Here is a 26,492-nt window from a genome sequence, read left to right on the forward strand (position 1 = left end):
GATGACTTCTTGGCCCTAGAATTATGTTTGTTTTCATGTAAATGCACTTGGGAAAGATTGTTCTTGCAAATATAGATTCTAAATGTTCTACATGTAGTTAGTAGTCTATTAATTTGAATGTAGTACTTTTTGTATGTGCAAGATAAAGCTGCATTATCTTTGAGCCATATGTCATCCAGCTAGCTCTAATTTTTCCATCCAAGACTTGTGCATCCTACATGATCTTGCAGGTTTGCAACCAATTGGGCTGGGACATGATCACCAATGGAGGTGGGAGTAGGAACAGCTGCTGCAAGCTCAAGTTGGAGAACCCCATCATATATTAGCATTGCAGGTAACCATTTCAATTACACTTGCTAATTTTTTGCTGCAAAATATAAATAGTGAATATACCCTAGAATCTTGATCAATAAAGGGACTCCCTGAATGGCAAGCTTTTATTCATCTAAGCTCACAAAAATGTTGCTTGTAAGTTAGACCACATTTGCCACTAGCTTTTTTAACATATTGATCCCCCACTCCTTAGGCTAATTGCTGACAAGTCCTCGCTTTATCATCTGGAAAAAAAACCCATTATTTTTAAATCTGTTACATATGCCAAAACATATTTAACAGATCTCGCCAATCACCATTATACTACATTGAATAAAATAACCATAACTTATTACAGACCGCAGCTTTGACAACTGATGGAATGCATTAGACAGATTCTCTCACATGAACAGTTATGGCAACATCTTCTTTCTCTAATCTTTAAATTATTTGTTGTAATTGTTAAAACAAGTTTGGTTGATTTTTCTTTAAAGGAGAATGCAATAGTTGTCAGTTTTTAACCTTTTTTTAAAATTGCAACGATGAAAACACGTGTTTGTGGGAACAATATTAGAGGAAAAAGTGATTCAAGCATCAGTTGCCACAGTTTTTATTCTTAAATTTGAAACAAACAAAAAAAAAATCAGATAGCCTCCAAATTGCCAAAACTATGTACTCACGAGCTCCAAAGAAGGGGCAAAGAGAAGACCGCAATATAACGCAGCAGCTCTAAAGTTCGCCCCAGTGGCAGCGGCGGCAAGGGCTCATAAGAGGCTGCCTTCCGCAAAGTAGACCATCTTCCTGGCGAGGTTCGCTCCCACGTGCCAGATCACGCACTTGTAGATCTCTGGCGCCTCCTCGTCCTCCTTTCCCGCCGATTCCGCCTCCCTCGGCTTGGCCGCGGCCCTCGCCGAACTCATCGGGATCGGGTCGGACCGGGCCGGCGAACCTCGGACGGCGGGAACGCTCATCGCTGCCACGATCCCGAGGCCGACGGCGCAGCCGCCGACGCTCCTCGGCCACCTCGCCGTCGGCGAGCGGGAGACCTCATCGTCAGCGAGCAGCTCGCACAGCCCGACGAAAAGACCAGCTTTCTTCGCGGTGCGCTTCCGCCCGGGGAACTCGCGCATGGCATCATTTCCCACGCGATTCGCCGAGTGATTTCCCTTTCTCCCTCTTTTGCTTTGGCCTATCCACATCAACTGCGTTTGATGCTTGACCTCACAATTCCATAACACTACTCTATGACGCGGTACAAAAATATTAGTAATCGGAAGAAGAAAGGGTAGAACAGGAGGGAAGCCTCCAATGGAGATTTTTTTGGAATGTGGTCAGGAGAAAATATAAATCACATAAGAAAACTGAATATTGAAGCCTAACAATGTAGAACAAGTGTTGTTATTTTCATGTCTACAATGCAGCATTAAATGCTTTAAATGGCACGTTATTCTCATAGCTAGTGTGATAAAGATAAGGCTTTGACACTTTTTTTCTGTGCTTGTAGATTCACAGACGTGTTATCAGCAGGTATCAGTCTTTTTATACTTCAACTTGTACTAAATTATAGATGTTCCGATCTTTTTTTTAACTATTTTTAATTTCACTATTAAATTCAGTGTCTTCTATATCACATGGAATTTTACTCAATGCAGGTTCGCCTCACTCGTTGCTTAGTTTAATTGGGAAAAAGGCTTATATAATAGCTTAGAATCAAGGCTCAGTATATAAGAAGACTAAACAATTTTGGTGGTCTTAAAAGCTGTCTTTGCTTCATATGAACTCTCTTAGTTGTCTTAGAAGGAACAGTATGAGCGACAAATATTAATACTTGGAAAATGAGTAAAACAATTATCAAAAAATGTCAAAGGTGGTTTGTATGGACTTTACGAGGGTCCATTGTAATATCTTTCTTGGTGTTTTGCCATCTTCTCGAAAAGCTTTGCAGAATCAATTTCTCAGTGTTTTGGCTGCTGATGAAATTGCAGCTCTTATGTAAGCCTGTTTTCCTATGAAAACCAGAAGGAGCCTACAAATTTATTGCACTGGCAATGATAATTAGGATGTGGAAATATCAAGAATGTCTATCTTGACAAAACTGGTGCACATCCAAGTTAAGGATTTTGTAGAGCAAAAGAAAGTGCATGACTTTGAGGCTAAAGGAATAACTAGATGCAAAAATAGAAAATACGAATTAGATATGACTTTAATAGTTTCATCTGGTCAGGTATGTGATTAATAGAAAATAAAAATTAGAGTCCTGAAGGACGGAGTTGACATATTCAAGGCTGCTAACAATTTCTCTGGAGAAACAGCACATGATCATTTTATGGAATAATTGAAGATATGCATTAATGATCTCCTAGAAGATAATAATTGCTTGTTAACCAGAACATCTATGATGAGGTGAATTAACTCAGTGCTTGAGGGTGGAAATTCACCAATCACCATGGGCTTCACATACTCATGTAGCAAGTAAATGACAAGCACACAGCTCAGGTATTTATCATTCTGTATTTTTGCCATTGCAATATGGTTCAAATGAAATGGTGAATTCATTCTTTTTATAGCAGTCAAATTGCTAGTGTTAGTACTGACAATTCTTTTGCCAAATTTGCAAGTCAAAATCATGTGGGACATGTCTAGCAAAACACATAGGAATACTGACGTGTCTTGTATGTAGTAAGGAAATTTATACTATGAACAACTAAACTGATCTTTGTCGGATGTGCATAACAGAGAGTTCCTGACTGGAGTGGGATAGTCTAGTTTGTGTACCTTGCATCTGGTTAAAGATAGCATAACATTTTCGTGTCTTTAACTAGGATAATTGTAGTTGCCCAACACAATAAGTAGTCATTTCAAGAATCTTGGAATTTTACAAACATTACTATCCGAGTGAAAATGAATATCTTGCTCAAAAGAACTCTTTACATTTAATATTAAGGTAGACATTAATGTTTGCAGAAATATGTTGTCACTAGAGCTGTTGATTTGCTCAGACAGTAGCAGCTGTTGACTGACTGGTGAAGGCTTGGCATAAAAAAATATATTCAGCAGAGGTGTCTATGAACTAAATGTTTCCCTGTAAAACCTGGTAAAACTTGTAAAATATGGTACTAGAAAATAAAAAAGAAAAATTTTCCAGTATATGCTTCTACAAACTAATTGGCTGTTGCCACAAGTTTTTCTTGAAACTTCTGCCTGCCTCATTTAGGAGGTTGTACTGCATCAAGCAAATTCTGCTTGAAGCACTCGTCTTATGTGTTGCTTGTAGCTACTGCATTGAAGAACTTACTGATTCTACTAATGGAAACTAACTTTGGCTATATAAGACCAGCTTAGGCAGCTTGGTCACAAACTTACCTGCACAAACCAAAAAGAAAAGTTGATACACTTATCAAAGTAGCAGTTTGCTAATCATTGTGGTGGGAACTACAGATAAGTCATGTTATCACCCATCTTCTCATGCAACATTTGATCATCGTCCTGTTGCGGACGATTCACTTGAACTTTCATAACCAGATTGTGTCATTAGTGAATCGCTGACAATATCCTGACAAAAAAGTATTGAGATGATTAGTGCAGGCTTCCTCATTCTGTTGCTTTGAAAGATTTTCTCATCCAAGTTAATTTATTTATATATTATCATGAAAAGTTCACTTATAGGGCCGTTTATCTCATGTTTTTTTGGCTAGAATAATCAGTGTGCCACTCAAAAAGCAAGCTATAAGAAAATGATACTCCAGTTATGGAGGGAAAAACTACACCCACAGAACAAACATAAAAGCCTCAACCTTTTTTTCAAGAGCAAAAGAGGGGCCAAGAAGACAAATCAATCGGGAAAAACCAGATTAAAAAATCACAACAAATTGTAAAATTTGCTTGCTTGATTGCAATGCTCTTTTTCATGTTTGTTCTAAATCTAATTAGTGACTAGTAGCATCGTTCTCTTTCGAAGGTTTATGTTAGACCTTTTGCCAGTTTTTATCATGTCAGTGTTGATAGTCCTGTTATACTTCTCAATTTGCAGAGGCATATCTTGGTGGTTAGTTCTGCTGCCTTGTTTTATAGCAATGTGTTATAGAATTAATGCATCAAACAATTAGTTATGTTTTTTAAAGATGATACATCAACTAGAGCAAACATAACACCTATGTTTTTTTAATGTTCTGTAGACAGGCATTACTTTAATTCTTCTTAATATGAATACACTCACTATCTATTTTGGTTTTATTATCAACCAACCTGTGGGGAAACTCGACTATGGATGGATGGACTATGACTACGAGTACTGCTTGGCATGGTGGAATAAAGCATGTTATCTTCTGCAAGAGATCTTAGCCTCTCTAGTTCTGGCAACACAACTCTTTCAAGATCTGGTCGATCCTTCCTTCTCAGCTCTGTGCACTTGAGTGCTATTTCAGCAAGGCGCTGAGCCTCCTCAACTGGCCAGTCAGTTACCTCTGCATCTAACATTTCATCAAATGTTCCTTTTTCAATTGAATGGCTCACATGGCGTGTTAGCCCTGCGGGAGGCTTTGCTGTTATAATCTGCAACAGCAGAATTCCAAGAGAGTATATGTCAGACTTCACACCAAGCATGCCTGTCTGCTGGTACTCGGGATCAATATAGTAGAATGTTCCAGCTGTGGAGGTCATGCGGTACTGTGTGACACTGTTTGCAACTGATGGGGGAACAAGCCGGGCTAGACCAACATCACTGATCTTGCTCACATAGTATTTGTCAAGAAGGATGTTTCCAGGCTTGAGGTCTTGGTGAACAAGTGGCTCTGGCTTCTTGTGGTGTAAGAAGAGGAGGCATGTGGCAATCTCAGCAACAATTTGAAACCTATATTGCCAGGGAATTACAGGTGTGTTTCCTCTCCGGAAAAGGCGGTCCTCCAAGCTTCCATTAGCCATATATTCATACACAAGACAGCCATACTCCGGGCAGGCACCTAGAAGCAGAACCATGTTTGGATGCCTAATGCAGCTCAGTATTTCAACCTGTGCAATCAAAGGTAAGCATGAATTTAATTTTAGAAAATATGTTGGTTTGTAACATTACCCTCTTGTTTCCATTCTATTAATTGTGAGGCAAATACTATAAGGTATATTGGTGATTATGCTTATGTTTTGTTAAAATCTCCATTTCACACATTCCCTATCAAATTTCATTATGTTGCATACCTCCTGATGAAACTGTGACCTGCTTTGAGCTGCATCTGGACGTAGAACCTTAACGGCAACTGCCGTATGATCCAGATAACATTTATAGACAGAACCATAACCACCCTCTCCAATTTTATGATGATCTGCAAAGTACTCTGTGGCAGCTTCTATTTCCTCAATTGCATACTTTCTGTACCTCACATCTGCATGTGCCAAGGAATCTAGTGCTTTCTTCATCACCTCTGCCTCTTTAATTGCTTTCATTTCTGCATCTATTCTCTTTTGTGCTTCTAGCTCTGCTAGCCTGTGCTCAGCTTGAGCTGCTTCTATTGCTGCCCTACACTTAGCTCTTTCTCTCTCCACCGAAGCCATGGCAGCTTCCTCTGCCATATGTGCTTCATATAACCTCTTCTCCTCCTCTATTTTCCAACGCTGGAGCTCCATCGCCTGCAGCGCATTATGTTTAGGGGAAAAGCTCATCAGATGCCAAACGAATATGAAGTTTGAGAATATATGGAGGTATCTAACCTTTTGTTTAGCTGTGAGTGCTTCTTTGCACGCTTTGTTGTACATGTCCATAGTATGCTTGAGTTCTAGCCTCAGCCTCTTCATTTCTTCTTCTACATCTTCCTGCAAGTCAATTAATGGAGTTCCTTAGTTGAAATAGTAGTTACCTGCAGGTGGAATTGCTTTAGAAAACAAGTAAAAGGAAACTCTATTCGTTGACATCAAACACTTCCTTTTAGGAGAATTTTACGTCACAGGATTTATTCAAAACTGTGCTTACCATGGTCTGTGATGACCATGATGTTCCAGTACTACCCTCGTTTCTGGTTAAGTATGGATCCACCGACTTATGTGATGTTCGCACCATCTCAAAGCTGTTATCAATACCTTCTGATCCACTTGATAACCTTAGAGCTAAACTACGTTCATTGCTTGGCCTTCCAGAGCTGACAAATGATATATCAGTGTCCGAGCTCACAAATGATATGTCAGTGTCAGTGAATGAAGTATCCGCATATGACTTTGTGCTGGAACCCCGCAGCACCTTGGCATATGGCGACCTGTTTTTTGCATGTTCTTTAGGTGAAAAGTTATTTCATGTTTTTTGCATTACTAAACTATTCTTACTTGATCGAATCTTCATGATGCAGGCTGTGAGTGTCAGAAGCTACGTCGCTTGTCGCTGCAAGAGTTTGCTATTCTATTCAATGAGGTACCTGATAAAAGGGGGAAGGAGAGGGAAAAAGAGCAGTTGGGAGTCAAAATGCACCTTCTGAACCAAGCAAGAAGTGATGAGACATTGCATTAGGCTTGAGGCTCACTTGGCTTTGAATTTGATCACGAAGAGGAGAAACAATTGGAGCTAGTCGTGTGGCATTCTTCATGGCTGATACTTTCCCTTTGGCTATTACATAAACGGTGCAGAAATCAGGTGCCCCCTTTGTGATATTGGTGGTGATGTCGTGATGTTTGAATCTCCTGAGGAGGAACAAGAGTAAGGCCGGCACAAGGTACGCTATCACTCAAGAAAAAATATTTTGATTTGAAAAAAATGCAAGTAAATGTTATTATTCACCTCATAAGTCCACCCTTTGATGGAGCACCAACTACCAGCTTCTCTATGGCAGCATGTGAAACGAATTCGGTTATAGTCTTAGCTACATCATGACCTCCCAGAACCACATCCTTGTAATGTAACTGTTAGCACCATTTTTAGAACTTGCCAAACTATACATTTTCCAACATGGAAGTGATCAAGAATATGATGAAAGAAAAATTAGTGTTCATGCAAATATACTGCATTTATGTTATTTTTCAAAATAAGCCATCAGCTCAGGCAAAATAAAAGTTGGTACGCACATTTTTACGTGTGCAGAAACAGCGAAATGGAAGGAAGAGTTCTTTTGTATGATGATCCATTGGTTCTATGCAACCACCGGCATTCTTTCGGCTCGAAGCTGTACTACATGAAAAATTTGCCGGATCAAGAAAATGAATGCATGCTTGAGAATCAAAGGTGGGGAGGAAGATGTGTTACTAACTTGAGTGGCTCCTAACGTTGACGTGGATGAGGGTGAGGGTGTGGCCTCTGGTGACAAGGTTTTCTGCTGCCCATTTCAGAGCATTCTGGCTTCCTTTGTCCTTGTCAATGGCCACTGCCACCAATGGAGATGCCGCATCGACATGCATGTGTTCTAGACGCCCACTGCTCCTGTGAGTATACATTCTCTTGTATTTCTCTTCCTCTGTGGCTCAACTTCTTGGATTGTTTGATCCAGTTTTCAGACTGCCGGAAAGGAAGAAGAAGAAGAATGGTTGATCCTTTTTCTCAGCTACAATTTGCTCTCTCCCTTCAAATGGTGAACTCCTCAGCCGTGGGGCTCTCCATCATTTCAGGTATGCTCTCCAATTTTTCTCCTTCCTCGGAGACAATTGACCACTCTTCCTTCTCCCCTATTCTTGGGGGTTGGTATACTCTAGGCTATGCAACAAGTTCCATACCCGATTGCTTCTTACCCAACCGGTTACCACGTGGACGGTGGAGTTCACGTGGGACCCATGACATCGTTGCTTCCAACGACCATTCAGAGTAAGTTACGTGGGATAAGTCTATTTTGTCGTCCTAAAAACTGAGGTGGGGGGTTTATACGGGTACGAGCTTGAACCGGGTTTGTTGTGGCGCATTGCATATGGATCGAACCGGACCTACGGGTTTAAATGAGTACGTATTCTGTCATTTAAAGAATTTCAAAATCACCTTTGCTAAATTTAAGACATTTAAAGGAAAAAAAAAAATAATATCTCAAGTTCTTTGATCGATTAATTATCGTGGACGAGTGCCTTTCTTTCGTGATGGAATAAGCTGTGTCAACAGATCAGAATTCATGGACAGCAACAGCAAGGCGAAATATGGAATCAGATTCAACCTGTTGGACGTTAAATCCTGATGAACCTAAACAGCAGACACCCATAGAATATTAGGCTATATGCATTTAGGAGGTTATGTCGCCACATTATTATCATATCGAGAAGCAAGAAGGAATACAAGGAGCCGGAAAGACTAGATAAGAGCGGGATACTGCTTGGCTTGCTGTCGAACACGTCTTCTGTACTCCGATAGATCCTGCAAGTTTCATAGGCTTGTTAGCTTTCCAACATCAGAATCACAAAACTAACGAGTGCAATCACAAGGCCTGGGAGAAGCCATGACCTGAATAAAGAGCTGATGGCCATCGACCTGAGCGGGATCGGCAGGGTTCGGCCGATCTAGCAAGTCCTGTATCCCCACTAGTATTTGTTTCGCCGTTATGGCTGGTCTCCACCCCTGCAGATGACAAAGAACGGGTCAAAAGCACTGTTTCTGATGGTAGCGCCGCGCCAATGAAGTGGGGGAGTAAGAGCGTGCAGATTACGCTGTCTTCATTGAGAATCGAGAGGCACACCGTTCCTGAAGGATACACATTTGGGTGGAAGAAGCCCTGTGGGAATCTACACTTGGGTGGTTTACTGGGGTAGTCCTCGCTGAAATGGAGCGTTAGAGGATAATGGCCACCCTCCCAATCAGTCTGCAATGCAAATAGATTTGGGATTACAATAAAACAACAAAATTCTGGCTCAGATATATAGCTCAAATGTACATAAAATAGCTCAGAGAGAGAGAGAGAGAGAGAGAGATTAGACTTACCCCCTGCTTGCCAGGGATGATGCAATGCCATACCATCAGGTTCACAGTACCGTCTGCTGATGTTTCTGGCTTGGCCACAAAACCCTACCGACATTGGCACCATTAGAATGTACGCAGAATAAATGAATGTTAATGCAAACCCACAACATAATAATGTACAGAGAGAGAGAACACACATGGGGGTGATTCTTACGCCATGCTTTGCGTTCTTCAGCAAGACGACCGCGTGCTATTCCTCCAGACATGATTTCACCCTCTTGAAATCTCTAAGCTTCCTACCAGCAACGAAGCTTAAAGATTCAATCTTGCATTCATTGAAATATCGAACTTCTAGTGGCGATGAACCAACCATATAGGAATGACGACGGCAAACGAGAAGAATTCTCAATGTATTAGATGTTATGGAGAGCATTCATAGACATGAAGCATCCTCAAATCCAAGTTTCAGGCAATGGAACAGTAGATTTACTTTACTGGATCAGCGACAGTATGGGCTTCGAATACACTTACTATAACCTTTTCTTAGGGTTTCATCAACAATCATAGATGAGACGTACTTGAAAAGGGGTAAAACGGAGGTTAAGAAATCACGGCCTGATTCTGAACTTTTCGAACCATTATCTAACAAAAAATACATCTTTTTGAAGCCATTACATCTCTCGAACGAGATCAGTTTAATCGGTTTAATCCGTGAAAACATCCGGAATACTAGGGCCAAGAGATTGAGCAAGAATCGTGCACTTAATCGAGAAGCACAAGAAGAAGAATAAGAGCAAGAGAACAGCGGCACGCACCTACGCAAGGTAAGAAGCGAAAGCAAACGAGGTCTCTCGAGCGGCGTTTGACAAGGTAACGGGAGACGCAGGCAAGGCGCGGTGTTATAAAGGGGAAGACCGTACGATGCTATCACGGACGGACGGTTCTTCGTGATCTAATAGGAGACCGCGACGAGTGGTTGCGGGAGTCGCGTAGCGCCGAAAAATGGATCGGCCGCGTGAGAAGTACGCGAGTGATTTGAATCCCCTTTGCGTCTCGTTGCTTTCGGTGCGCCTTCTTATTTTCTTTATACTATGTTTGACCATTGCAATTGATTGTTGACGAGACATTTTGACTTTGACTTTGGAAAGAGGTTTGGTTGATTCCACAAGTATTTTTTTTTCTAATATATATATTTTGTTCAAGTTATTTTTCTAGTCCTGTATAGATAACAATCCACAATATGCACCCATTTCTTTCTGCAAGATATTGAACTGAAAGAGGGAGGCTTATGACATTTAATGTTCACAAAGATTTATAAACTCTAGAAGAGTATAACAACGAGATATATATATATATATATATATATATATATATATATATATATATATATATATATACACACACACTATATAGAAAACCAATAAATCTACCTTAACAAGAAACATTATGATTTGGAGGACCAAAATATTTGAATGCCATTCACCAAGAATGAAACTGTATCAGAAGTAGCAAAGCATCAACATGAGTGGAGTATCAGATATGCTCAATTATGAAAATTTAGTATCAATCATCATCATTGAGTAATAACCATAAATAGATCAAAAGAAACTTCACTTATTAAAGTGCAACCGATTCTTAACGGACGGTGCAGAGAAAGCTTCTTTGACGACACAATAATTTGCCAAGGAATGGGATGCGATGAGATCGACATGCTTGCATTTCCAGCAAGAAAGGGAAAGGAAGCCTAAAACTTAAGATCATTCACCGGATGATGGTATCAAAGTCAACGGCACAGAAGGATTATTGGTAAGAAATTGCAAGCATCTGGAGTTAATCAGTCCGGTAAGGACAGCGAGAACATATTGGACAGGCAGAAGTATCACCTGATAAACACAAGTATCAGCAAGTGAGAATGATGCCGAATTTGTAGCACATAAACCAAGAAGTATCTGGGTAGAATACTGACATTGGATTCAAAGCCGATGCCATGACCATCAGATCACAGACATCAGTGGATCTGTGTGAAGTCAAAGAAAGAAGCCTGGTAGGGTGCTTTGAGCAGCTGAAACTCCTGGAACTGACCATTATGGTTTTGCAGGTTGAATGGCAACATTGTTGATTGTGGTCCGATAGGCTGCTCAACCTGCAGAAACCCTGCAGTTGAATCAATTGTATTTGCTGCAGGATGAGTGTTCACAAACTTGACATTAGAACTTGGTCCTGGGTTAGCTGAACTCCAAGAATTATTTGACAGAAGAGAGAGAGCACGCCGAAGATCCGGTGCTCCACCCAAACTAGAAGCAAAAACAGGTGCTTCCAGACCTGTAAAGCACAATCTTCAAAGTTAACTGAAGATAGAGTCTGCTACAATTACATATAATATAAGGAGTGAAATTACAGGAACCAGCTAAAAACTGTGGCTTTGAACAGGCACCGATATCCTGCTTTTGGGCTTCAGCACAACGTGGACATGATATTTTTTTGGCTGATACAGACAAAAAATCATGAATATGGAAAATGTTGGCTAAGTATACATGGAGTCACTTTGCAGCACAACACTATGATTAAACAGTTCTACAGAAATCAATCAAAGGATAAAAGTACAAAATAGAAGACCATAATAGGATCTTCCCCTCATTGTGCACACATAAAACACAAAAGAAAGGAGAACTTTTGGCAGTTTTAGAACATATACATGATCTATAAATATATAGGAAATATTTTTGGCTATTGAAAAACTAAAAAAAGTGATGCAAAAGGTCATATGAATTTATCAAACTAACAGTACAGAACTACAGATCATTGAAGAAAATTCTTGTGTACAGCTTATTTCACAATGACAAACTGATAGATAAACACATGCAAATTAGGGTAAAGGTTGACAACCTAGACTATGCACCTATCAAGAACAAGGACTAGTATTAGAAGCTTGCTCTCATTTTGAGGAAGAATTAGAAGATATTAACAGCAGTTGAGAATTACGTTTGGAAAAACCGCTCACTGAATGTGTGACTTCTCACAGTAAGAAGTGAGTTTTGAGGTAACTGCTTTGCTATCTCTGTAACTGCTATGCTATCTCTGTAAACTCCTATCATGAACAATTTAAATTCACATTCTGCTAACCAAAGAGTCATGAAAGTTATGACATATCTTGAAACAAACCATCAACTCAATGCCAACCTCCAGAAATACCTAATCAAGGCAATTTTAAGCAAAAGATAATCATCTAAAAATATATAAAGTTTAGTAAGCTTAGTTGGTGGATAAAAATATCCGTTTATTGGTGGTAGTATAAGGTCATGCAACCAAGAAGCCACAACTAGACTTGGTAAATACATTGAAGAAGAGATGATACTTCCAAATGCTGAAATAATCCAGGCAAGCCTCTTAATCCCCACCCGAACCCCCAAATCCCCCCCCACCCCCAAAAAAAAAACAAATAAAAAACCCAATGTCCAGAAAACGAAAGAACGGAAAAAGGAAAGCAGAAAGCACCTCAACCTTAATTACTATGGTCTCTACATGCAAGCTTAAAAGAAAAACACAGCCACAGCAGGTCCTTCACGTATTTTGTTAATGTGCAGGCAGGAAAGAGACAACAGAGTTAGTATATGTCACCTAAAATACAATCAGCAGTTGTGTTTCATTTTTTTCAACATACTTTTAAGTGCCTCAAATTGCTACCTTGATTGAGGACCTCGGCAGTGGTGCCCTTAAATGGCAAGAGCCTGTTCAAGTCATGGTGAAGGGTGGAAATATTATGTGTTTGACATGTGCTAGAAAATTGCAGCTGCCCATTGACGTCTCCTGCTTTATTTGACTTTATCCAAGAGTGTTTAGGTTGAATAAGCTTGAAGCTGCTTGGGTCATCTTCCAATGGTGAACTGGTCATGCCATGACCCAGAGGATTTCCACCAAAAACAAGATTCATATGATGCCTACCATCTGTACAGGATCACAATAATGTCAACTATGCAGAGGAAAGCCTCATACTAGTTACATAAAATAACATACTCATGGGATCTACAAGCAGCTAGCATAAAGAATTGCAACTTAAAGAAAGAGAAATGGAAAACTCTCAGTAAACAAAAAGAAAATGTCCAGAATCTGCATATGCTCAAAACAAAAGGTGTTATATTCTATTGCCAAAGTGATACAGATTGCAAGCAGAAAGAAATCACAGATATATACACGTCTACAGAGGTGACTGGTTACCAAATTAATTTAACAAATTCCAAAAATTCTTCCCACAGCCAATTTCAGACAGGTATTAGATGCCTATAAGTTTTCCGCTAAAAATAGCATGCACATCTTGCTTCATCATTTAATGAGGAAGCTATTTTTGGAGCTGATTGTAGAGATTTGCTAATCTGCTCTTTATCATAATTTGAGACAAAGGACTTGATTGTGTGGTCTTAGGCTTGGATTTACACTACCTACTATGTGTAGTGCATCTCATATCCAGCATACATGCAGAATACAGCAGCCCAAGCTGCACTTAATGCCATTTCATAATAACCTGTGGTATCAATTTGAACAAGCTCGAAGCTGGTTGAAAGTTCCAAATTAAGTTAGAAAAAGACAACCAAAGGGAAAATGAGGAAAGGGTTCAAGTAAATGGGTCCAATAATATGTTACTGCATCCAGCTGTTACCGGTGCCAAAACTGACAGACCCAAAGGAGGAAAAGAAATCATATCAGACTTTTCTTGCTCAAAACCTTAAATCAAAATTCTCAAAAAAAAATCAGAGACCCTTTAGGCTGAACCAGGATGCATCAAAATAGCAGTAGACAGTACATAACCTAAGAAGGGAGAGAATAATATAAAATTAAAATACAAAAGTGTCTACAAGTAAGAGAAGAAGTTTCCTTGTGGGTGCTCATGCAGTAACTGCAAGTTATAAACCTATCTAAACCCATGTATCTAACGTAAAGCAAGTAAGAAAATCGAATCCAATAATGTAGAAACAGAGTTATTCCATGCCAATCTACGAAAGAAAATTCAAATTAAAAATTAATTGCTTGCTTCCAAATCGTGTGCCTGATTAAGTTCTTCAGAAAACTGCAGGAAAACACAAAATATTGTCTTAAAAAACACTGAAACTGTCAATCAGAGATCAATTAAAAATAACACATCTCTTTAGACCATGTTTCTCTAAAAGAAAGATAAATTGAAGTTACTGATTTCAGAGGCCAAATAAGGTAATACCATAATATGACGAAGAAAGCCTTGAAGAACTGAATGAGATTGTTGCTGGTTGTGGCTTCCTGCGACGTGCATTATGATCAGATAAACGCCTACGGCAACTTCGCTTTTTCTGATCAAACTCAGACAAACCATGGAACCTGGGATGACCAAATGGTTACTTTCAGGCTGTTCAACTTTGTCAACTAAAAGCATTGCAAAACATTTTGCAGCAAGAAAATAAAGTAATAAAATATCTAGAGCACAACATATATGCTATGAGATAACACAGTAAGTAGAGCACTTGCACAGAATATGCTGCTACAGAGCCCTAATGCTATATTGCAATAGCCAAATCTGGATTTATTAGTCCTTTTCACTAGCCATTTTATTAAGAAAACAGATCCCTGCCACTTTAAACATTGCAAGTATTTCTTGAACAATAGCCATCCAAGAGGCGTGACTACTACAAGCAGCATGACTATATCGAACAGAAAAAGAGCTTTTATCTTAATGTAACATGAGTTTATTGATAGGATGTGTAGAAGACCAAAAATAACCAAAAAGGGTCTGTAACATATAACTAGAATGCTTCATCATATGTTAAATTCATTTTCACAAAACAACTAAAAAAAGCTTCACCTGCTACACTGTTGACAAAATCGGCGCTCCCGGCCTGCTACAATTACCTTGGGGGACTTTGAATGGCTTTCACAGACTCGATGTTTGCGATGATAATCTTTAGCTGTGGTAAGGTCAACATTACAACCTTCTACCTGGCATTTAGGGCTTTGTAAATTCTGTGGAGATACCCTAGATTTCTTAGCTACAGCAGTAGACAAGATCATAGAAGCAGAGGAAGATGAGCTCTTGATGTTATTCTCTGCACCACCATCTTCAAAGAAGGTCCTTCCAAGCTTCAAACCAGTAACTGGTTCCTTAGGGCGTCCTGCAGCCAAGGGTACCGGTGAAGTTCCAAAACCTTCAACTCTTGCTAAGATAATCTTGCTCGAGCTGTTAACATCCCTTTCAGCTGAATCATAATTGAAGTCCGAATTTCCTTTTTCTGCCTTAGACAAAGAATCGATGGATGCAGAGATGGAGCTTTTGGATGAACGATTTCCCAATTGTAGAACGGAGGAGGCACCACCACCAGATGAACATAAAAATCCATTGCAAATACCCATGCCACCTTCAATCTTCAACTCAGGTTCTTGTGCAGATTTATAAATTTCACCCTCTTTTCCACAGAATAAGTCCAGAGTTTCCCAATCCCACTGGAATGGGTTTTTTGCAACCCAGTCCATCCAAGAAGCACTTGCAGTAAGATTTCCAAGTATTATTCTGCCCCAAGAAAATGTTTAAAAAATAGAAGTGAACTTGTAGGCACTGGATCAGGCAGGGATTAATTCAATTAAAAAGAGTCCACACAACTTGGCAAATCCAGATAAAAGCATACAGACTAAGAAAACTTCAGAAACTATTCAGACCTCTTCCAGCCTAAAAGACAAACCTTGTGAAAAGTGAACTGCAAACAAACAATTGTTCATTAGATCAGGAAAACATAACAATGAGATGGACAAAGCAATTTTTACCTCCAGTTGTCAAGTCAGAATTCCACACATGAACATATTGAATCCCCTGTGCCCTTATCTTCTTCAGTCCTGGCTAAAGAATACTCCGTCCACCAAAAGGATGACTCGAAAGCAGGTAGGTATTCCTTTCACTTCTTCTTACAGCCAAAAAAGAAGCAAAATACAAGATACAACTTTCTCTAGGTGGTTTATTCTGCCACAAATCCGATCAAGGGCTGCACCACCAGTTGGCTGATGAAACAATTAGCACTAGTGCTCCTCGCCACGTATGACATCCACGGATGTCATACCCTCCAATTATTCACTCAATTTATTTCCCCTCTACCAATGTTTCCCCGTCCTCCAGTCCTGCCATCAAAAAGTTGCTAAGTTTCCTTCCTACCATACAGGACTTCTTATTGTTCTACCACAAGACATTCTTCAGACTGAAGGAAACTGACCAATAAAGAAGTCAACTTCGGAAATAAAATGGTACCCCTACTGTTTCCTTTCACCACAAGCTCTTTTAACCAAAACCAAGCTGGTGGTAAGTTGGAAAATTTTCACCTTCTCCATCAGTTGCAGCACCAGTACATCTGGAAACACATCAAAAACGAGATATTAAGGAAAAGGTCTGCCGTGAAAAAAGATAAGAGAAAGCGACCAAACGTGACATGTGAAGACGCAAGTGGGTACATGCACATCGAACCACAACAGTGCGGTTCTTTGTTCCTTCCCCCTTTTGCTTTTGTCGCCCACCTAACCGATAACAAGAAATCCAGTGCCTTTCGCCCATGAAAGCAACCAAACGAAGTGAGTTCCACAAACGTCGAGAAGAAATGGAACAGCAAAATAGCTAATTTCTACGACGGATTCCTGTTCTAATCTTTCTATAAGCTTTACATCAAACCTAATACAGCCAGAAACAAAAACCAAAAAGAGCTTCGGCCATAAGGACACAGTTATCGTCTCAATTTTCCCAAACCAAGACGCCATCTTTTTCACTCAAAGCGATAACTTTCTAGCTGCAGGAGGGGAGCAACACTAAGAAGAAACCAAAACCCAACTTTTACCCAGCCGGGAAAAGATAATAAAGAGCACACCGATAAGAGACTTAATAAGGGGGAAGCTTTACCCCTAATTGTTGACTCCGTTCTAGAGTTCAAGCCGTGGAGCAGGCGACGCCGGCTTTTAATTCGAATCAAGGCTTCGGTGGTGGTGCCCTGAACTGCGAGCCGAAACATCCACCAGAAACTCACCTTTACACACCGGAACCAATCACGTGCAGAAAGATCGATCGTCCCGTCTTCTCTCTTCTCTGCTGCGACTCGTGCGATCGGTTGGAGCCGCGTGGATGCGCGGGGACCGGTGCAGCGCCGAGAACACCCCCCCTACCCTCGCTCCCAAATGGATGGCAAATAGAAAGAGAGAGACAGAGAGAGAGAGAAGGGGGTATCGAAAGGACGGCAAGTATGGGGAAAAAGATTGACCCTGCGGTTGATGATAATTACGAAGTTACCCCTCTCATTTCCTTTGAGAGTGGGATCCGGTCACTCCCGGTGAACCTGCCCAGAATTGGATCTCCATTAATAGATCACCTGCAACATCCTACCACAGAAGAATAATTCAATCAAAAACCATTAACCTCTTGTCTTCTTCAAGAACTTGCACAGTTTCCTTTGATGAAGAACGAGGTTACCGTGAAATAATGGCATCCAAGAAAAAAAAAAGCATGAGTAACTGAGCCCCCCACCCCTTCTTCTCACTTGCCAAGGCATTAATGGCATTCTTCAATCCTCATCAAGCCATGGCTGTCAACAGTTCAGAAAGGACACTTTTAGCTCTCAAGGAGGAGCACCCAAGGCCTCGAATCATCAAACATTCAACTCCTGCAAGCTATTGTTTTCTGAGAACAAATCAGTTCATTCTATGATACACTTTCTCTGGGAAAAGGTGAGATTTGATAGCCTGTGTCAGTTAATGGTTGGTTCACATTATGCTACCATCTCAGCAGCTGTTGAGAAAGAACATATCCTGTGATCGTATGCACAGCTTCAAAGTGTTCTTTGATTATAGCCTTGCTTAGGAGAATATGGTACACCAAGGCACCTAAATCTCCATATAGTCATCTTATCAGAACAGTCTTTGGTGCAAGTCAGCAGCTGCTGCTTAGGCAAACATTTAACTAGAAGGTTTTGATCCTCTTGGAGGGAAATTAGATGGGGATGACTGATGGATCCCAAGATCATGAAATTATGAATGAGTCAGCTGCATCATATCACCCATGCCTTGAGTTGCTGTTTTGAATGAGATGGAGACAATGGCACATGGATTCCAGGAAGCCATGCCAAACTTTAACTGTTCATCATTGTCAGATCTAAGTTTGGTAGGTCAGTGCTTGGGAGCTCGGTTAGCTAATAGCCACAGGTACCGATTGTAATGTCGCGTGGACCTCATCTCCGGTTCTACCAGTGGTGGAAGTATCAACAGCTACTTGGCAAAGCTGGGGGCCAAGGAGTTATGTCGCATTGATCATCCTGAGGCTCTTTCTTCTTCCCTTTCCCTTGTCTGTTGGTCGAGGATTAAAATGCTCGAGTACATCCAGCAAGCATGAGAAAGTTAGGTGCCTTGTTTTACCATGCAGAGATGAACAAGACATCCAAGATGAGTCCCACCAAAAGCTGCGTCTGTTGCTGATGTTGTTGCCGCTGTGGCTGTTTCTGATGTTGTTACAGGTTTCTTCCATCATCTCCTTGTTTTCTGCAACAAATTTTAGTAGAAGTCAAGGGCTTCAGAACCTTGTTCAGTGTGTGCACTCATTATGCAGCTCCTCCTTGCCATCCTGTGGTCCTCATCTACTGCCTTTTCAGCACCATTTCCTCTAGAAGAAGCTTTGCCCTTCTGACCATGATCATCACCAAATCATTTTTCTCGAGAACAGTACATTCCCTAATGTGTGGAAGATATGGATCTACCATAGTGTAGAATTTTGTGTGAAAGTTAGCAGTTCCACACATTAGGAGTTCCTAGAATGTATGTGACTTGTGGAGGAGAGTGGTTTGGATGACTCCAGGAACAACTCAAATGCAACATGATGTTTATAAGCTTTCAGAACAGTTGCAAGATTGTGACAAGGTGTGGCCATAGATACAAACTAGGGATACTGTCTGTTGGGAGTAGCTTAATTTGCCTTTGGCATCTTTAAAGCCTGGTGTGATCATCAATGATAGTAAGGGACATCATCTTTATCTTTAAAAAAAATAAGTTTATGAAATATATTCTTGATCATGTTCATTGTGAGGGCTAATCATGATGGTGATTGGTCAGGGAATGGCTTTGGCATCCTTCTAAAGCAAGTCTTCAAGATACTTTTGTCTCTTAGAAAATAAGCATATGAGATGTGTTTATCATATTGATTGTGAGGCAGGACATACTGCTGATAAATGAGTGACAATGATGTGCCACCAGTTTGCTGGGATTGCAATGTAACACAGTAAATTGAGTCCTTTTAGGAGGCTCTAAAATGAAAAGAAAATTTAGTGAAACAGAGTAGGATGTAAAATGACTCTTCATGCATAATTGTAGATTGAAGTGTCCACATATTGAGGATCAAAACAAGATAAAATAGATAGAAGGCTCCTTATCAGCAGGAGACTAAGGCCAGTGGGGCTTTAGCACCATGGATTGCCAAGGATCTCTTTCAAGTGCAATATGGACTACTGTATCATCAAATATTTGTATAGTGAAATCACAGATGCACTCTGTGAAGCCTTTGGCCTGAATCTAGTGATATGGATACAGTGAATATGAGTGGATCTTTTCTAATTAATATCCTTGCCCTGACCATCAATCTGGTGTGGCTGCAGATTCACTTCCCACCTACTCCTCAAATTAGTGGTTGAGTCAAAATATAGATGTGCATCTCAGATTAACAAGACTAAGAAAATGAAAAGGTTTGAGCACCATATGCAAGTGATTTATAGTCAAACAAGAAAAGATATTAGTGAGGTAGCTTACATTTAACTGGTATCAGTTTGCTTGATTAGACTTCACTAAACCTAATTTTAATATCTTATTTCTACTCAATTATTTTTTTATCATATGCACAAGACAATATTTTTGCACTTGATCAACTCTCATCCAGAGTAGAACACCTCATCATCTCCAACATCACCAGCATGGAGAGATGCTCTTCTCCATCTAACTCACATTTGATTTCATCTTTGTTCTTGTGGCATCCAATTGCAGACTAGTTTCATATGAGCTTATTTTGACTGTTTCACAACACTGCAACAATGGAGAGGGTCATGATGCACAAAAATAACATTAGAAAAAAGGAATAATCACACAGAAAGGCATGCTTTGAGATGCTGAGGAGTACAGGAACTGGCTGGTTTAATAATACTATATCTATCTTCAAAATAATATGCCCACAATAACTCAGAGGCCAATACAAGTCTCATATAAGAAAATTAATTTGGCAAGAAGGCTATTTTACATTTGTTATTCCAATTCATAGCTCTATGAGCATGTAGTCTCCTATGAGAAACCAGTTCATAGGTTTAGACAAAGCCAATAAGATTGCTATCACATAGACTAATCAGCATGTCAAAGCAATAACATGCAAGATACATTCCAAAATTGAATCTAATCTGAAGAATATTTTTCTCAGATAAAGTGATTCCAAATGGCCTAAAAGATGAAGCTAGAGTCATAAACACTCTGGTTGTAGACAAAACACTTTGATTAAACAAATGCATGTGGTTCAGTTGTATGATCCCCAACTTGTGTTATGTCTATGGATGGGGTTCAGCCACAATTGAAGGCAACTTTTAGAACTTGTGCTCTGGCTTTATTTATCACTTCCATCTGCAAAAAAGGGCACTTGAATTATTGCATCCTTACATATAATTTAATTGTTTAACCTTCCACTTGTTTTTTTGTTGTCTTCAAATTGACACCTGGAATCCATATATTGGCTCTAACTTTCTTTAGATCTCACCTACACTTAAAAGTTGTGCCAATGCTAAATATTTAATTTCATCAATGTGAAGTGCTGCATCATTTATGGTTCCTTGTGGAATCTTAGAGCAAAAGGATCTGCTTTTGGACTTAGTTTACAATTCATGGAAATTATTGCATGTTGGTGTTGATCCTAAGAGATTAACAACTCATCTTTCACAGAATAATATCTTACAATTTTATGATGATGCAAGTCAGGAATTTATTATGTGATTCTTATGAGGATTTTTGTTCTTGAAAAAAACATCTATCTAGGAAACCAAATGAACATATCGTGCAGAAACACAGACAAGAACAACACAAGATCATGACCAAGCAAAAACTTTTACTACTTCCAAAGGACTCCATCACCAAACTCAATAACTCTGAAGAAATATTACCCTAAAGAACAAGAAGCTCAATGTGGGGGAAGACAATATTCAGAACTAAATTGCACAGAGAAAGCAAACCACAGCTTCATCAAACAGACTCAAAAACCGACTTCCATGATTCTAAGAGTTCCTTAATTAAGAGGGTTTTCCTTATAACATGTTCTAAGAAGAACAGTCTCTCTCTCTCTCTCTCTCTTCTCATTATTACATGGTATAGTCTCTCTCCATGGTTTTTTGACAAAACTAATATATTATTATTAGATATATTAATATTTACTATCCGTCGATAGTAAATCCGTTGTAGTCTAGTTGGTTAGGATACTCGGCTCTCACCCGAGAGACCCGGGTTCGAGTCCCGGCAACGGAAAGGGGCTTTTTGTCACGATGAACCATCAATAATTGTTTTTGGATTAGCTTTGGCTAGCACATCATATGCTTGTTGTTTTGCCTGGGAATGCATTTTGCGTCAAACATGTTGGTGTATGTGACTGAACAACTGATGACAGCAGCAGGAGACCCCTCAAAGAAGACATGGTGAACACTAGTAGTAGAGAGCATCCACTAAGAGGGTGACAAGAAAGCTTTCAGAATTATTACATGTTTGGGAACACATCAGGTTCTTGTTGACAAGTGCTTTCTTGAGAAACAGGAACCTAAACAAGACTTAAAGAGTAATGTTACAGTGCTTTAAACGCATATTATACATTGCTCAAATGTAGAATGCAACAAATGTAATCGTTTATGTTTGATGATCGAGTTGTTCCTCAACCCAGGAGCAGTAATCTTTAAGTAGCTGCTCAGCAAGCAAAGGAACAAGCCTGTCAAGAAGACCTTTCATAAGCCTGCATGAGTAAAGAAGCAATTAATAACCTACATGAACCCTAAGCATGATGGAGTTAGAGTTTCACATCTTGTGAAAAAATTGAGAGGGTAATTATGCATGTCCTGCCTCATTGAAGGGTTGTCGCTATTATTCATGCGTTGAAGAGAGCTACCAAATCAGATAATGAATGTGAAGGTTTTCTCAGATGTGAAGGAGATTATCCATCTTATTACAAGGAAAAGCTCTCCATGGCAAATTCTGGTTTGTACTGGTTACCAGAAGAGTATAACACCATTGTGGACAAGGTTGTTCAAATAAAGGGTGGCAAGACATCATGTGATCAGTTTCTGCCAAAAAAACGAAGCCATTCATATGATACTTATTGCAAATATCAGAGTTAGACTTCTATATCGTAGTGCTTCAGAGGGTTGCTTCATGTATAACTCTGATCAAGTTGCAGATATCATTATCAGCAACACTACTCTGTTATCTTTGATTAAGTTTTAATCTATGGCTCCTATGTAGATGCAAGAATAAAGCTTATCAGTCATAACTAAACAATGTTGTACAGTCATCTTGAACTTAGCCTCTCATGGGCACATATGAGGTTTCTTGAATTTACTAATGCTAAATCTTCATCAAGACAGACATCTTACATACTGATTCTAACAAAAATATGGATATTTCTGGTGTTTTGATTTTATCAAACAGAAAAAAACTTCAGTGTCTAGAACTTACAGGTTTCCGGGTTTTTCCACTGCTGACAATGGAAGCAAGCTAAATGGCTTTGTATAAACCTGAAAAGTAGATTTGGGAAGATACATAAACATGTTGGCTAACAGAAATCAAGTTGGTATCAGCAGCAAATAGAAGCATGACAAGAACCAAAAAAGTAACAAAATTTTACCTTGAAGCCATGGAAGAAATGTGCAAGACAACTATGCAAACATAATATTTGCGTAGTAAGAGGTACACTAAATTCATTTGGTTGACTATGTCGAGGTCATTCAAAAAGTAAGAGGTCTTTGAAATGTCCAGCCGGTCTAAGTTCCCTGCTCAATTTGTTTCTAGTGAGATTGCAACTTGTTACTTAAGCCTTGAGAAATATTTTCCCCTGCCCCTTCTAAGGTTCCTCCCACGCCAAGCTAAGCAGACACTATGTACCTATCCCTTCACATAATGGTGTACATTTTAATTAACAATGCATATACTAAGTAAGTTCTTGATTAAGTCTGCATGGATGACTCAATTACATTGAGAACGTAGTTATTTGTTTGCACTTCAATCTGATTACAAGTCAGAAGAATCTAAGGGTTACAATATTTTAGGTCCATGACCCATAAGTTCTAACATAAAGCACAAGTAACCAAGATAAGCTTCAACTGCACCTTGTGCTTTCTTTTCAAATCAATGATAAACAGTTCCACATTAAGACCATAGATGCATTTCTTAGTTTCTTTCTTTACCTCAAGGGTAACTCTCAAATTCACATCGACAATCAAGCATGGCTCCGAATTTTTAGCCTCCCACTTTATATAGTTTTTCATAAATGCTGCAAGAAGAGAAGAAATAATAAGAAGTATCATGATGTAGTGGGTGCAAAACATATCTGCAGTTTCTAACCTTCATGAGTACTTGGTGATGAAATTACTGGAGTCTGAACAGAGTGGCATTTTTTTTTTTTGTTAATCGATAAGCATGGACTAAAAAATCTGATACTGTTAACTGGAGTAGGTATGAACAACAACAACAACAACACATCCATGTTGCAAATTTATGTGTTTATGTGAAAGAATTTCCACAAACAAATACCAGAAATATGACTAGTTATTTTCCAGCAAGCACTGTTGTACTAGAGCTTGGAAGTACAAATATGAGTCACTTTTAAAGCATACACAATTATGTAAAAACTCTCGTATACATAACTAATAAAGAAGCATCTATATAAAATATCTAAACATACCCGAGAAAAGTTGATTTTGCTTTTCAACTGCTTTTGAACCCTCAAACTGTTAAATGTAAAACAATGATCAAAATTCGGATGAGGACTCAAAATCACAAGTAAACAAACAGTCAAGGACTTGTGAAGTTCATAGCCGACATATGATCTGATAAAGAATGATCTTCGATACACCAAACAGAGAGAAATTATTAGTGTATAAAAGCCTTCCTAGAATCAAACTATTTATAGTTTGTTATTTACTATTTTAGAAAAGTTGTTCATCCTAATCCAAATTTCTTGTTCTACACAATGTCTCGTGAGAAACATTCTCAACTGATTATCAGATACACATTTTTTCTGTTTGGATTAAATTCAGAAAAACTACTTAAGTTACATCTTGGAAGAACTCAAAAGCAAAACAAACGACTAAAGCAATTTGGCACAACATGAAAGAGAATCACAAAAAAGGCACTTATTTGCCATAACTTTGCAAAAATCATCTAAATTGTAATGGATAGATTTAATAAAAATATAGATTTCTCATGACAACTTCTGAGTTGATAAAGATCAATTGACTTCGAACATTTTGTATCAGTATGATAAACATGTGAAACTATAAACAGCCACAAGTATGCATGAACAACTTGTTTAAATCTAGAAACCACTGCCAGTGATTGATCTCATTCTCAGATCCAGCAACATGGAACTTACCCTGCAGGACAACATCTCAACTGTGCAATCTTCATCTGTTCGGGTCACCCGCAAGTCCAACACTGGGGCAACTTCAAACTTGAGAAACTGAATTTTATGCAAAGTGCACCTACATATAGCATCACTTACCATATAAAGAGTATTTCACAAAGCGAAAACAGAGTAAAAACTATCCATGCCAGTCTTGAGAAGTAGCTGCTATTGATCGTGCAGCAAGCTCAGTGCATAATAAATTTTGCAAATTTAAACTAGGAGTCTAACAGGCTAAAATAGAAGTATAAACTCGAGAAAAAAAGAGAAAGAAGCATTCATGATGCGCACAACACAGTACAGGTAGGAAATATTCAGAGCTAGATTTCACATAACAATTAGTGCCTTGATCATTGGTGGTGGTTGCAAGCTGCAATTTTTAGTGCTTGAAACTGGAATTCCATGATACACAAGTAAGGTCATGGGGCAACCTATATGTATTGGAGTCCAGTGGCTCAAATCTTTGCAAGGCTCTGGTATTTAGAAGAGCCTCGACGCCAGTTGGATGGCTGAGGAACTCGCTCACGGGGAAGACCCTGCCACTGCCATCCGAATACTCGGGGAGCTTAACCATTTCCTTGCGCTTCGCCCACAGGTTCGCTTTCCTGCGGCCAGCTCCCGGCTCCTCGACTGTGGCTGACGCTATTGCTGCTTCAGATCTCCTCCTGCAACGCATGCAATTCATTTATGAGCCCCCATGGAAGTATCTGTCTGAAGCGGCAGCCCTTTGTATATGCTACAACAGCTGCTTGAAGCTTTTCGACTACTCTACATGTTGTTACTCTATCCCACTCTTGGATGGAGATCAATAGACAAAGACGAGAGACATAACCTGAGGTTGCATGGGGGTAGGGCAGAAGGCGAAGGAAGCGTGTGGATAACCATTCTGCATCTGGTCTGAAGGGAAAGCAGCAGCTCTAAGAGAGGCCTGAGTTCATGGAGGAGACAGGAGACGGAGGTGAGGGAGACGATGATAGATTGGGAGAACACCAGCGGTGGCGGAGATGTGGCTCTGCAGGGCAAGGACCAACCGGAAGGTCGACATCACGGTTCGACCCAAATAACTCTGTCTCGACCACATTGGGTCCAACGACATGGGGTGAAGTGGGACTGTTACTTCGTAGCGGATCCTGTTATCAGACGCGACATTATTTGGCTTGTGGCTTATCGGAAGGAATAGGAATGTTCCGGAATGGTCCTGAGCCAATTAAACTCGGTCATCCTCATCATCTTACTTGCCGTCGTTGATGATTGAGTCAGCCGAACTTAATTTGAACCCGAAGGCTGTAGAGACGTTCGAGGAACTCTCATGGTAGCTTTGACACACATGAGATGACTCCGAGATAATCTTCATATAGTCTCGATCATTCCAACGTAGTCTTGAGATCGGGCAGATGTGGATTATGACTTATTAGTGAGTCGCTACATGAAGGTCAATACAATGAGTGTTTTTCGATACGCTCAAGTTAACTCTAGAATGATTTTATAATATAAGAGGGTTAGTTGTAAAGAGATCTGATCCTTTGGACGGGCACTTAGGATTGATTTTTATATTTATTCAATTAGAGAAATCACTTGTAACGATCGTAACATCTTCTTATTAGAAAATCTGGGGTGACATCTCAGAATTTTCGTAGAAAAAGATTTCTTGTCATCGTGCAAAAGTTGGTACGCAAAAGC

General features: G+C 39.6%; 4 protein-coding genes, 2 long non-coding RNA genes and 1 other non-coding gene across 20 annotated transcripts; 3 read left to right on the forward strand and 4 right to left on the reverse strand.

The window, feature by feature from the left end:
- Positions 1-102: 102 nt before the first annotated feature.
- LOC108951272 (uncharacterized) lies at positions 103-7,822 on the forward strand. Of its 2 annotated transcripts, none has more exons than XR_010491256.1 (4): positions 103-334; positions 1,817-5,333; positions 6,642-7,001; positions 7,367-7,483. It is a non-coding gene; the product is annotated as an uncharacterized LOC108951272 (long non-coding RNA). The 2 variants fall into 2 exon arrangements; XR_001975692.2 differs by lacking the exon at positions 103-334 and adding an exon at positions 7,770-7,822 and having other exon boundaries at positions 5,195-5,333; positions 7,367-7,704.
- On the reverse strand, positions 3,728-7,716 carry LOC135623037 (U-box domain-containing protein 52-like). The gene is made up of 10 exons (XM_065125520.1): positions 7,533-7,716; positions 7,351-7,448; positions 7,067-7,188; positions 6,761-6,969; positions 6,619-6,673; positions 6,272-6,551; positions 6,013-6,114; positions 5,503-5,931; positions 4,558-5,319; positions 3,728-3,865 (listed from the first exon to the last, which is right to left on the reverse strand). Exons 1-10 carry the CDS (start codon positions 7,714-7,716, stop codon positions 3,791-3,793), a joined length of 2,316 nt encoding a protein of 771 aa, XP_064981592.1. The 3' UTR covers positions 3,728-3,790.
- A 566-nt stretch (positions 7,823-8,388) lies between the features above and the next one.
- Positions 8,389-10,146, reverse strand: LOC135586611 (SUMO-conjugating enzyme SCE1-like). Of its 2 annotated transcripts, none has more exons than XM_065125536.1 (6): positions 9,970-10,146; positions 9,352-9,446; positions 9,176-9,259; positions 8,904-9,056; positions 8,702-8,815; positions 8,389-8,614 (listed from the first exon to the last, which is right to left on the reverse strand). In XM_065125536.1, exons 2-6 carry the CDS (start codon positions 9,418-9,420, stop codon positions 8,552-8,554), a joined length of 483 nt encoding a protein of 160 aa, XP_064981608.1. In that variant the 5' UTR covers positions 9,421-9,446; positions 9,970-10,146; the 3' UTR covers positions 8,389-8,551. The 2 variants fall into 2 exon arrangements, with proteins under 2 accessions (XP_064981608.1, XP_064981607.1); XM_065125535.1 differs by having other exon boundaries at positions 9,352-9,450; positions 9,970-10,143.
- Positions 10,147-10,676: 530 nt separating this feature from the next.
- LOC135583480 (squamosa promoter-binding-like protein 12) lies at positions 10,677-17,336 on the reverse strand. 12 transcript variants are annotated; one of them, XM_065125528.1, is made up of 9 exons: positions 17,049-17,333; positions 16,610-16,698; positions 16,410-16,509; positions 15,935-16,282; positions 14,982-15,867; positions 14,364-14,500; positions 12,839-13,099; positions 11,121-11,476; positions 10,677-11,037 (listed from the first exon to the last, which is right to left on the reverse strand). In XM_065125528.1, exons 5-8 carry the CDS (start codon positions 15,644-15,646, stop codon positions 11,163-11,165), a joined length of 1,377 nt encoding a protein of 458 aa, XP_064981600.1. In that variant the 5' UTR covers positions 15,647-15,867; positions 15,935-16,282; positions 16,410-16,509; positions 16,610-16,698; positions 17,049-17,333; the 3' UTR covers positions 10,677-11,037; positions 11,121-11,162. The 12 variants fall into 12 exon arrangements, with proteins under 12 accessions (XP_064981600.1, XP_064981598.1, XP_064981597.1 ...); XM_065125526.1 differs by having other exon boundaries at positions 16,375-16,509; XM_065125525.1 differs by lacking the exon at positions 16,610-16,698.
- A 41-nt stretch (positions 17,337-17,377) lies between these two features.
- Positions 17,378-19,207, forward strand: LOC135623038 (uncharacterized). Its single transcript, XR_010491257.1, has 2 exons — positions 17,378-18,648; positions 18,741-19,207. It is a non-coding gene; the product is annotated as an uncharacterized LOC135623038 (long non-coding RNA).
- Positions 19,208-21,600: 2,393 nt separating this feature from the next.
- On the forward strand, positions 21,601-21,673 carry TRNAE-CUC (transfer RNA glutamic acid (anticodon CUC)). Its single transcript has one exon. It is a non-coding gene; the product is annotated as a tRNA-Glu (tRNA).
- A 195-nt stretch (positions 21,674-21,868) lies between these two features.
- On the reverse strand, positions 21,869-25,908 carry LOC135623039 (uncharacterized). Its single transcript, XM_065125537.1, has 7 exons — positions 25,645-25,908; positions 25,244-25,477; positions 24,783-24,891; positions 24,093-24,138; positions 23,596-23,681; positions 22,868-22,926; positions 21,869-22,148 (listed from the first exon to the last, which is right to left on the reverse strand). The coding sequence occupies exons 1-7, from the start codon at positions 25,695-25,697 to the stop codon at positions 22,046-22,048; spliced, it is 690 nt and encodes a 229-aa protein (XP_064981609.1). The 5' UTR covers positions 25,698-25,908; the 3' UTR covers positions 21,869-22,045.
- Positions 25,909-26,492: the final 584 nt, after the last annotated feature.

Source organism: Musa acuminata, chromosome BXJ2-9 (genome assembly GCF_036884655.1).
Source record: "Musa acuminata AAA Group cultivar baxijiao chromosome BXJ2-9, Cavendish_Baxijiao_AAA, whole genome shotgun sequence".
Lineage (NCBI taxonomy): Eukaryota > Viridiplantae > Streptophyta > Magnoliopsida > Zingiberales > Musaceae > Musa > Musa acuminata.